Source organism: Vigna unguiculata, chromosome 4 (assembly GCF_037176805.1).
Source record: "Vigna unguiculata cultivar grain cowpea cultivar isolate G323 ecotype 2 chromosome 4, ASM3717680v1, whole genome shotgun sequence".
Classification (NCBI taxonomy): Eukaryota; Viridiplantae; Streptophyta; class Magnoliopsida; order Fabales; family Fabaceae; genus Vigna; species Vigna unguiculata.
In genome coordinates this window covers 6,639,108-6,651,314 of record NC_140795.1, presented here as the reverse complement: position 1 = coordinate 6,651,314, position 12,207 = coordinate 6,639,108, and the positions used below count along the sequence as shown (strand labels likewise).

The 12,207-nt window shown below is 30.0% G+C and overlaps 2 protein-coding genes across 2 annotated transcripts; both read right to left on the bottom strand.

Annotated features, from left to right (window-relative positions):
* Nucleotides 1-5,097: 5,097 nt before the first annotated feature.
* LOC114182074 (uncharacterized) lies at nt 5,098-7,642 on the bottom strand. The gene is made up of 6 exons (XM_085672658.1): nt 7,600-7,642; nt 6,922-7,051; nt 6,614-6,828; nt 6,230-6,418; nt 5,924-6,142; nt 5,098-5,855 (listed from the first exon to the last, which is right to left on the bottom strand). The coding sequence occupies exons 1-6, from the start codon at nt 7,640-7,642 to the stop codon at nt 5,098-5,100; spliced, it is 1,554 nt and encodes a 517-aa protein (XP_085528784.1).
* A 1,169-nt stretch (nt 7,643-8,811) lies between these two features.
* Nucleotides 8,812-11,430, bottom strand: LOC146886697 (uncharacterized). Its single transcript, XM_085672657.1, has 10 exons — nt 11,290-11,430; nt 10,943-11,210; nt 10,765-10,801; nt 10,559-10,686; nt 10,385-10,484; nt 9,688-9,811; nt 9,475-9,546; nt 9,228-9,287; nt 9,067-9,126; nt 8,812-8,982 (listed from the first exon to the last, which is right to left on the bottom strand). The coding sequence occupies exons 1-10, from the start codon at nt 11,428-11,430 to the stop codon at nt 8,812-8,814; spliced, it is 1,161 nt and encodes a 386-aa protein (XP_085528783.1).
* Nucleotides 11,431-12,207: the final 777 nt, after the last annotated feature.

The window sequence follows — 12,207 nt, the reverse complement described above, 5'->3', positions numbered from 1 at the left end:
TACCCGATCCAACTCATTTTTATCCCTAGTTGAGACGGGTCGGTTCAAACCGATGGTCGATAGTGGTCAATTCCGACAAAATTCAACTGAACCAGTCTTGACCAAAGATCGGTCGATTTCAATTGAGCCTACCTTAATTAAAATTCAATCTAATTTAGTTAAGTCAACCATGATCAAAATTTAACTAAATTTAGTTCCGGACCGAAATTTTATCACATTCAAGTTAGCATCGATCAAAGTTTTACTAAAATTTGACAAAATTGATTTTGATCAAAATTTGACCGAGAGAACCTTAGTCAAAACTTGGAAAGGGGGCCGTTTGGAAAGCAAAGAAAGAAGATAACATAACGTGAAGGGCACATTAATGATGAGGATGGAGCCCATTCTCTCACATAAAAACCCAAAACCCAATGCGCCGGAAACAAACACAGTCTCCTCTATAATTGATAAAAATAATGTAATTGGTTCTTTCGATTATATGTGATAAATAAAAAAGAAAAAACAAATATACCCAGCGTTATGTGATATTACTAGTATTTAATGTTTTTATAATTATTAGATATAATCCAAAAACAATGATGATAAATATAACTCAAAATGAGAATATTAACTTAATAATCTTAATCAGAGACATAAACTTTGACATAAATATATTGTAATTTTAAATGAAATATTATTTTTAATATTTTATTATTTAGTTTATCTTTAGTTTATTGTTGACGTCAATAACTAATTATTTATTTTTTATATAATATTTTAAATTTTTTCATTATTATATTAATATTATTATGTTATTGCATTATTATTAAATAATTATTTCTTATAAAATACTATTGTTTTGTTAAGAACAAAACAAATCTTAAATTCTTCCAATGATAAAATTTATTCTCATCTTAAATTCGAACTCTTATGCAAACTCTTGTGGAGGAAAGTCATTTATAGGCCTAAAAAAGACCCATAAAGAAATGCTTTATTATACAGTATTTTATTTTTCTAATTTTGTAATTTTCAATTTGGCACTATGAATCATAATTTTATAAAATTTTAAATTAAACACAGTAGTTATCTCTGCCTATTTAACTTAAAAAAATTTATAATTTTCACTTTTTAATAATACACTTGTTATCTTAGCATATTTAACTTAAAAAAAAAAATAATTTTCACTTTTTAATAATACACTTGTTATCTTTGATATTTAACTCTAAAAAATTTATAATTTTCACTTTTAATAATACAATTATGTCATTGAAAGACTAAATTTTTTGAACTTTTGAGTTTCCAGATTTTGTTTCAATATTCAACTAGTGCTATACCCGTGCGTAGGCACGGGTGGTATTTTCTCTTTTTTTTTTTTTACTTTTAATGTTGTATTTGTAATAGAAAAAAATGTTAATTTTTTATGTAATGGGTATTTTTTATGATAAATATCGTTAAACAATATTATAGTTCGTAAAAGTAATAATATATGAACAGTATAATGTTAATTTAACTTCAAATTTTGGTTATATACGAATTTAGATATTTTAATTCGTATATTTATTTGGATTCTAAGACAACAGACAACATTATTATATGCTAAATAGTATGAAAAATTGTTACTTTTTTTTAAATGTGTTATTTTAGATCAGTAATATTTATCGGGAAAAATTAATAATTCTCTCATAAAACAAATAAGTAGTAATCTTTAATTCATCAAATAATAATAATAATAATAATAATTAGTAAAGAATAATAAAAGTAATAATTAGTAATGTCTGTATTTCAACTTATCATATATTCAGGGTTTTCCTTATTTTTTAAAATTATATTAAGGAAGCTAATATAATTATGGATAATAAATTTTAACTTCATATTATAATTTTGCATTAATTAGTATTAAAAATAAATAAAAATTTTTTGTTTTGGTTGTAAATAATTTAATTCTGATTTAAGGAGGTAATTAATATATTGTGAGATGTTTCTGGAAGAAAATATTATATTCAATTTTATGAAGAAACTGTATTAGACTTTTCGTTTCATTTTCCGTTCAGTGTCACAGTTCTTGCCTTCTCTAGTCCATTCTATGGGTGTGGGAGAAGATGTCATTTTTGGGTAAATACAGCTTCAAAAATCTGTTCCAAAACTCCATCTGCTTGCTGTATCCGGGTGATGTAAGTAGCATTTTACTTTTGCAGTTGATTTGCGTTATTAATAGTTATATAGCTTTTTTGTGAGCTTTTATTTTGTGATCGGTACTTGTGTTTTGTTTCTATTGATCTTTGAAATATTATTGATGCATTATTTGTTCATTTGTCTTACATGCATGTCTTATATTGTCATTTCCTCGCATATATGGACATTGCAGGGGTTTGGGGATTTTGAAGATGATTTTATGCTTGAATAGGGAAAGAAAATGACTCTTGAGACAAATTATTTCACTGATCCAATGGGCAATGTTATGAATTTAGAGTTTGAGGAAGATTTGATAAGAAAGGAAATTTTTCGAATACCACCTTATTTCGAGGAATTTTATGAACTCAAAGACTTGCATTATGTCTGTACTGTATTTTGTGGTGATAGATATTTTCGACTGAGGATTTTCGACCTACAATGGATTGAGATAGAATACCGAGGTCTAGGTGATAGTTACATTGCAGAGGAAGATTTGGTGTGGTCTAGGTTCTTGTCTTCTTTCAGGGTTCTCTTAACTCCCAAAGAGGTGAATGTCTAGCATTTATCATTCTTGTTTTGTGTAAAAATAACTATTTCATATTCTAATCTAATATTGTATGATTTTCGGAATGCAGTCTACAATTTGCTTGGATCCTTATTTCCACCTATTCTGGGAGAAGAAAATCGTTTATGACCAGGAGATGGAGTTCGTAGATCCTTGTTCTAAAACTTTCAAGTTTAAGTTTGATGTGAAACCTAATGCTACAACGATTTTTCATGGTCCGATTGGGAAAATGTTTAAGTACTATAATCTAAAGGATGAAGTCTACTTGCATATGAATTATGTATCACTGAATGTTTTCTTGTATATGTTATTTTCAGTGGAAGGAATCGAGATTGCCTATACTACAAATGTTGCATCTTGTTCTGGTACTGCAAATAATGTTGCAGATGTTGTAGACGAAGAAACTAATAATTCCTTAATAAAATGTTTGAGTGCTTATGATGTTGGTGCATCGTCGTTGGTATAGGACTCTGTTTTATTTATTTCAGTAAAGTTATTTGATCTTCTATTATGTTTTGCAGTTACTTATAATATTTTTACTTTCTCTTTCAATATGTGAATGCTTCTTTCGTTGCCACTGCATTTTCGAGATCTAAGAAGAAATACCTACTATCAAATGGTAATAGAATGTACTGGTAGTGTTCAATTAGATGGGCTCAGAGATCATGCACTGAATGCTATATGGGGTGTGGATGGAGGAGATTTGTCACAAAAAATAAGTTATGCGCTGGTGATAGGATAAAGTTGGAAGTTATGAAAAATAAAGACAATTTAATCGTAGTTCAGAAAATTTAGGGTGTTGCTGGAATATTTAACTGGAATGTTTAACTTATGTATGATGTGGTAATATTTTGGTGCACTTTACGCACAATGACATTTTTTTGGTTGACACTTGTATTTTGGTATGTATGCCAACGTTTTATTTAAATGGATGAAGTATGAGTTTCTATATTAAACAATTTTGTTAATCATGGTAATGACTAATGGAATCAGTTTAAATAATCGTAAATCTTGAATTTTTTGATCAAGTGTTGTTATAAAAATAAATTTTAAGGATAGAAAAGTAAATTAATTTCCAATAATAAGGATCAATTAGCGTGATTAATTACATTTAGAAATGAAAATGGAACATTAGTTAATAACCTATATTTTAACAGTTCATAAAATTTTCAAAAACGAATACAGGGTTTCTACAATGTAAAAACATTTGTCGCAGATTGATTCATGTATATGGTAGCTTTTAATTGAATTTATGACTGTGTTGGTGAAAGTAATTATTAAATGGAGGTGGCGGTGGTGTAAAAAGAAAAAGAGTTCAGTACATAAATGCATTCTTTATTGTAAATGACTACGTGTCCACGATGGTTGGTCTTGTAATAAATGAGGACACATTTTTTAGTTGGAATAACTATGTCATCCATTTCTGAGACAATTAGCTCATGCAACAATTCATACAATGGTGAAGTTGTGCCTTTTATCAGGTATCATCCTTTTTTCTGTTCTTTATATTTGTAACTGTCTAACTTTCAAACTCATTTGATAATGGACATGGCATTTCACATAAATTTTGATATGTTGTCTCTCTACACAAAGCATATAACCTACAGAGTTATCAAAATGAAGTTAATATGGTCTGCAATTTTCTATACATTTTGAAAGACTTCTTTAAATACAACATTTGTCGTTGAAGACAATGGTTTTTTCTCAGAATCATGGATTAAAATCTTTAATCCCGATTTGCTTTGAACCCTAGAAACTGCAACATATAATTGACCATGGCTAAAGACTGGTTTTGGCAAATATAATCCAATCGAACACAAAGATTGCCCATGTGATTTGTTAATTGTCATTGCATAAGATAACATTATAGGAAATTGCCTTCTGATTAGTTTGAATGGCCAAGGAGATTGAGATGGAGATATAGACATACGTGGAATATAAACTTCGTTACCCTTTTTGTTTCCACTTACAATCCTTGCTGCTATTACATGGTTTTGCAACCTTGTAATAATTAATCTGCTTCTGTTGCATAATCCCTCTGATTGATCCAAGTTTCTTAGCAACATTATAGGAGCTCCGATTTTGAAGGTTATTTGATGACTTGGTAAGCCTGATGTAGTTAATGAATTGAGGAATTCTGGAGTAATAACATTATATTCATCATTTATTGAATTATTTGTTTTATCAATTGTATCTGCACTTAGGTATTCTTGTTCTTGTCCTACAAAATAGTCATTGTATTAGTTACAAGAAATATAATTGATATTCAATATCTAACATATGTGACTAAGAGTATCCTAGTATTTACCTGGAATTAAAGATAATATGTATTTGTTGATTTCTTCTACTGTCTCTATTCTACTGGCCACTATAGCTCTGCTCTACAGGAAATTATCATTTGTATAGTTCTCTAATAGATTAGGATATGTGCTTAATACAATAGCTTCAATTGGATCGTTAAAATTAGAGATCAAAAATTCTGATGGTATTTCGATATCCACAACACCATCATTGGGTTCAGACAACATACCATCACCAAGTTTCACAATCCAATCAGAGAATTCCTGAATTTTCGATGTTGAACTGGTTTGTAAACCTGGTTGTAGAAGTCTCATGTTCTTAGTCAATGTCAATACTTGACAATGCTGCCATAGGTATGAAGCATTGATTGTTGCATGTACAATGTCTGATCTACTACCTCTAGGAATGACAAGTAATATATGTCTGAAATCACCTCCAAAAACTATTACCTTTTCTCCAAATACTAAATTTGGTTTCATTTTGTCTTTCATTATGTCATTTAACGTTCTCTTTAGAGTTTCAAAACAGAATTTGTGTGCCATTGGTACTTCATCCCAAATGATAAGGTCAGCTAATTTTAGTAGCTCTACAGCTTCAGAACCCTGTTCTATGTTACAAATTGAGTTTTCCATGGTTGGAATTGGGATTCTGAACTTTGAATGTGCTGCTATTCCTCCTGGTAACAATAAAAATGTTATACCACTTGATGCAACAGTTAATACAATTTTTCTCTTAGATCTCAATGCTGAAGAAAGAGTTCTCCACATGAAAGTCTTTTCTGTACCCACATTTTTAATAACAGCTTGAGTAACTTTTTCAAATATGTCCTTTTGTTCCTCTACAATTGTAATTCAGATATTAAGTACTTAAACAAAAAATCTACACATGAATTTTTAATTGTTATACCTGTCATGCGATCATAATTTTCCTCAAATACATTTGCTTCAGTGACAGCATTGTAGTCAAGTTCTGAGTACACCAATTTGTTCCCACATTGAACTATAAAATAACCATCTGGATATGGCATTGTTGGGAATTGTTTTAGGCTTCTTCTATTGGTTTGTAGGAGCTCTTCAATATGGAATAACGTTAAGTTTCGCAATATATCAGATGATAATTGTAGTTCTGCATTTAAATACATTGATTTAAATCTACATTTTGCTTAATTCAGTAACTTATTTCTTAAAGTTTAGAAATTTAAGTGAAACGTACCTGGATTGCCAGCTTTTATTCTTTGCCTATGTAATATGTCATCAGATAACCAATTCCAAGTTTTTTCCCATAGATCATGTGGTTTGTTAACACTATTGGACAATAGCATTGTCACGAAAAGTTTCCTTAGATAATTTCCACTGCCCCAATCTTTGGCTTCTTTGATTGCTTCTACATATTCCTTATCATCTGCTAAAAATCCCAAAGATTCACATGCTTCTTTAAAGGTTGAATATAATATATTGTCCACCGTCCTGATATGTTCATAAGGTAAATGACCTTTGACAACAGTTAGCATCCTCCTTAGATAGTATAATTCCCCTGTTGATGGTGGAACCCAAATAAGTGTTCCAATTGTGTTCCCTATTTTCCTGGGTTTCTAACATTTGTCTTTCTTGACATAGACAAATTTTGACACAATCTCTGGGTATGTCAAAGTTCTTGCCAGTTCATACTTTTTGTTACATTCCATCCAACTTGTGAACATTGATTCTGCAACAGTTGCTTTTCCTATGACTTCGTCAATAAACTCATCATCTTTAAAGTACACTGATTGTTCTCCGGGAAGATGGAAAAATAATAGTTCAACAGTTGGATTCCTGCCATGAATAGGAAATGAAAATATTCTCCAACAGGCCTTGGATGGTGATATATATCTACAATCAAGATATTGTTTAATTTCATCTCCTGACTGGTCATGAACAGAAGATCCATTGATATTATTAACTATAGCAGCTGTAATTCTGTCATAACCCTTGTTGATGTATTTGAATAAGTACTTAATTGAAGTACTTCTGTTGCACCATTTAACATTTATATGACCTTCATATTTAAGTAACAATTTAGGATTATATGGAACCACAAATCGATTGTCTAAAGAAACATGATTCTTGACCACACAGACTCCATTACCTCTTCTTCAATATTGTGGAAATCCATCTTCTGAAATAGTTGTACTACTCTGAAATTTTTTAGGAACCCAAATCAGTATACTCGAACCCATTTGGAAAGATTGTTTTTTTCTTGGTTTATTATCTGCAAAAATTACATCAGACAGTTGTACTACGTTCATAATGTTTCATTCCTTTACTTCATACATATTGCAGGAATACATTCAATTTGACCAAGATTTCTTTGTTTATTGGTCAAAAGAAGTTAGACACAATCTAAACTACTTAGTGGACCCAAGAGGAAATAAGTTAGTTGTCCGCATAGGTGAAAGTTCAGTGTCTGAAAACTTCTTTTGTGGAGGTTATGAAATACCAAGTTTTTACAAGTTCAAAGACAACTATTATATTGCAGTCAAATATTTAGGAAACATGGTGTTTGACTTAAGGATTTTTTACATAGACATGACTGAAATACAATACCTTGCTCCAAAAAATCTGACTGATGTCCCACCATAGATCCCATTGCCCAGATTCTTCAACTGTTTCAATATCAAATTATTGATACAACAGTAACATTATCGCATCAATATTATTCATATGTAACTGGTTTACAATGATTTCATATTAAACATAAAGAGGAGTTATTTATGCTACAAGAATTTATAATGTTTGCTGATGCATTTTCACGATTTTGGGGTCCAACATTTGTGTCTGATAACTTTGAGATGATTGACCCAGTAGAAAACATCCACGAAATTAACATTGCAAGAGGATTCTTGCATATGCGTTATATTAGAAAGGGAATTTCAGAGTTTATTAAGTACTATGAAATCAAGAATGATCATGTAATGAGGCTAACTTACATGGGAGATTACAAATTCCTAATAAGAATATTTGATTTGGCTGGTGATGAAATAACTTACATCAACAAATCAACTGATAGTTGTAGTACTACAATGGAAAGCAATGATGAAAATCCATTTTACTTTTCAACAGAGAAAACATTAATTGAAAACGATATTCGCTCATCATCACTGGTAAGTTTCATTGCTTCTGAACTTATTTTGTTATATGAATTTATAAAATTACTTGACATATTCTGAATTTCATTTACAGTACTTGGATGCATAATTTGCTGATGTAGCCTTGGGAATGTAATATCAAATGGAGTAACAGATCGCGTATGGAATGCTACATAACTCGAGGGTGGAAGCAGTTTTGCGTTGTTAATGGACTGGAAGCTGGACACAAACTGATGTTTTGAGTTGACAAAAACCGTTCAAGCACAATTCATGTTTTAATCACTTAATGTACACTATGAAGGTTTATATGTTAAGTTTGATAATAGTTTAAGGCCTTTTTTTATTTGCTTTTTGAAAGACAATATATGATTCTGTATGTATACAGACCTACTTAATCTAATTTCCTTTATTATCAACCATGTATTTCCCTTTAATGAATGTTAGTGCCTATAATTTTATCAATCGTCTACTATATACTATTGGAAGATGTTTCCATACATATATTCGGGAATGAGTCCAACACCAAACAAAACATAACAGAATCAAGCACAATGTACTTTAACCTAATTTACAGAACATATATAGCTAAAAAAGTGCTTAACCATAACTGTTCTAAAGCACACTAAATTATATACATCAAACATATACAAATTAGAACATATAAATCAATTTAAGTTTTCTCCTTCTTGATAAACTTCTTCATCTTAGTGCTGGATAGTTGAGCAAAATCCATGTCCTGAGAAGATTCATTGCAATGTTCACTACATGGCAATAACCTCTTTCCTGGAGTTCCAATTACAACATAATCTGAATCATTATCACCAGTTGCACTCAAACTCATCTACAAAATTAAGAATAGAAAAATCATCATGTCAAATACTCTATAATTTACATTATGAATAAAGGAAATTGAATACGAATATACTATATCAGTATCAGTGTCTGCAGCCAAATTACAAATAGTTTTCCCACGTAATTCTGAAATCTACAAAACGAACAAAATCACATATCAATTTCTGTAATATCTACTTAAAAACTATGATTCAAATTAAGAGAAAAACGAAAATTGCACCTTAATATACTTACCATAACACTGGAACTCTCAGATACCAAATCCATACTGCATTTATCAGTACTATCACCAATCTACATATACAAATACATAAAAATATTTTACATTTACATGTAATTCATATAGGAAGAAATATATAAATCATTTCAAATTAATATTTACTTGAAGTGGAGGGATAAGACTTTTAACATGTGCCACTATTTCTGAAACATTTGAAACTTTAATGACAGATGCACACTTAGTTCTTGGTTGGGTTCAAACTTTAAATGCAAAGGTACAGCCTAGCATTACATCCAATGCATCAGGAAAGCAAAGGGGGTCATCTTCACCAGCCTATTGTAATTAACAACAATATAATATAAAACAAATTTCATTCATTAGCAGTAATTGATAATAATATAATATAAAAACCATTTTTTTCACACCACTAATAGCAGATACAAAACAAACAATGCAAAATATAAAAAGGTTGACCTCAATCATTCTTTTCTGCAAATCAGCAGCAGACAACCCAATGATGTTGCTACATTCTTGGTCCCATACAACAAAGTTAACATAATTATTTGAATCATCACAAACCTGGACTTGGAGCCTATACCTAGAAAGCACACAAAAATTACAATTAACAACTAAGATAGATCACATAATGTAAAGTACAATATAACAATATACCAACTTGAAAACAGGCAGTGCATTATCTGTATCACAATAAGTGCACTTGAAAGAAACTGCTTCATAAGTCCTTTTGTTGCAATTGTTGCAAACCAAATAATACTAGCCCCCATTATCTAAGTTAAACTTAACAGTCGTTGCAACAGTCACACATACAACTTCCTATATCAAAAGAAAAAATTTAAAGTTAGAATCCTTTAAACAACATAAATGAAATAAAGTTATTCCTCAAAACTTGCTTTCATACCTTCTTCATTGATGGGATTTCAGACAAACTTTTCACTAAAAACATTCAACATCAGTATATTGGGAAGACTGAGTCAATTAACTTGCACACTGACTCAATATCACTTCATCAGGATCAATTCTGCAAATCAAATAAAAAATACAAAATCAACTACACTATTTTTACTATATGAAAAATCATTCGAATACAAGTTCAAATAATTAACATGGTTTAATATTTCCAAGTTTTTGTTTGAGTATTCGAATATCTTACTCTTTCATTCGTTTCTTAAAATCAACTATTTGAGGAAAATCATTTTCCATAATCAACTTTGTACCATTCCACGTATTATAAACAGAAACTGGCCATTCACCTACATATGAAAACCAATGTTACAAAAAAGAAAAATCACAGTCAAGGAAGAAGATGTTTCATAAAGAAATGTACCTGCAGCTGGTTTGATTTTAGCTTGAGTAATGATAACCACAAGCTTCTCCGAATTAGGTAGCTCATTGAACCTCTGTACAAACTTCTTGCAATAATCATCCCACAATGTACAACAAATTGCAACACCACTGCAACAAATAAAAAAATTTCAGTTCAAATAAATCAAAATATTAACAAAATATTATAGTACAATTATATTAGTTTACCTCAGATCCACCAAAGTAAACACCACATTTTTTGAGTCTACATTTTTGAACTAAGGCTTGATTCTCACATTCTCAACGACACCAATCAAATCTCAATGACACAATATATAAAATAGGGTTAGTATGACTATCATACGCAAATTTGTTTAAAATAAAACAGTTATCATATTTCTCATACCTATCAGCAAGTCAGGAATAAAATTGTCACTAACAATCTCTTTTATACTTTTAAAGGTGTAAGCTTTCATTGGAAGTTTAGCAATAGCTTGCGACTTCACGGATGTAGTACCAATAAACAGTAACTTGTAAGGATGCTCACATACCCTGTACTGCCCTTCATTTTTCAGTATCTTGAAATTGTGCATGATATATGTTTCTCCCTCAATCAACTTGCTATCCAATAAATCAAACTCCTCCCTGCGAACAATGCAATGTATTTTGTCCGCCTACAATAAATAATCAACATAACAAATTAAAATATATAAGACATCAAAAAATTAAAAGGTTTACTAATGAAATACTTACATTTTCATCCATCAGAATCATCTCCAACTGAAGAGTAGAATCACGGGACTGAACATACCAATGATCAACAACTCTAACTGTCAGCTTTAGAGTTTCCCTCTTACCATCAATATCTTTAATCATATTCAGCTTCTTTGCCATTGCACTTCCTAAAATACACAAAAAATTGGAAAAAATAAAACATCAAAATATTTGTTGTAAGAAAAACAAACAACAGAAAATATTCAAATAAACACAACAAAATAAAACAAAATAAAAAACAACAAAGAACTATAGCAACCATTAACTACAGAATAAAAATATCAAACTACTTAAAAGCAAAACGGAAACAATGAACAGTAAAAAAATGGATATGCAAAAACAAAAATATAAACTGGAGTATGTATCATGAACAAAAAAAAATTCAACAAAAAACAACCTCTGAAACCTTTATAAACAATGCTATAAAAAACTTTTCATATCATTCTACCATTACCCATAAACATTGCAACAAAGAACATATACAGAAATACCTGGAATAAGGTTAAAAAACGAAAGGAATAAACAACTACAAAAAAAAAACAAAAAAAGCTAATAAAAAAACTTCTTCCATATTTATCACGTAAACTTCCTTCCAAATATCATTCTATCATTATCCATAAACATTGCAACACAGAAAATATACAAAATACCTGGAGTAAGGTTAATAAACGAAAGGAAGAAAGAACTGCAAAACGAACAACAAAACTTCTTCCATATTTATCACGTAAACTTCCTTCCAAATATCATTCTATCATTACCCATAAACATTGCAACACAGAAAATATACAAAAATACCTGGAGTAAGGATAAAAAATGGAAGGAAGAAAGAACTGGAAAACAACAAACAAAAACTAATAACACAACTTCTTCCATATTTATCACGTAAACTTTCTTCCA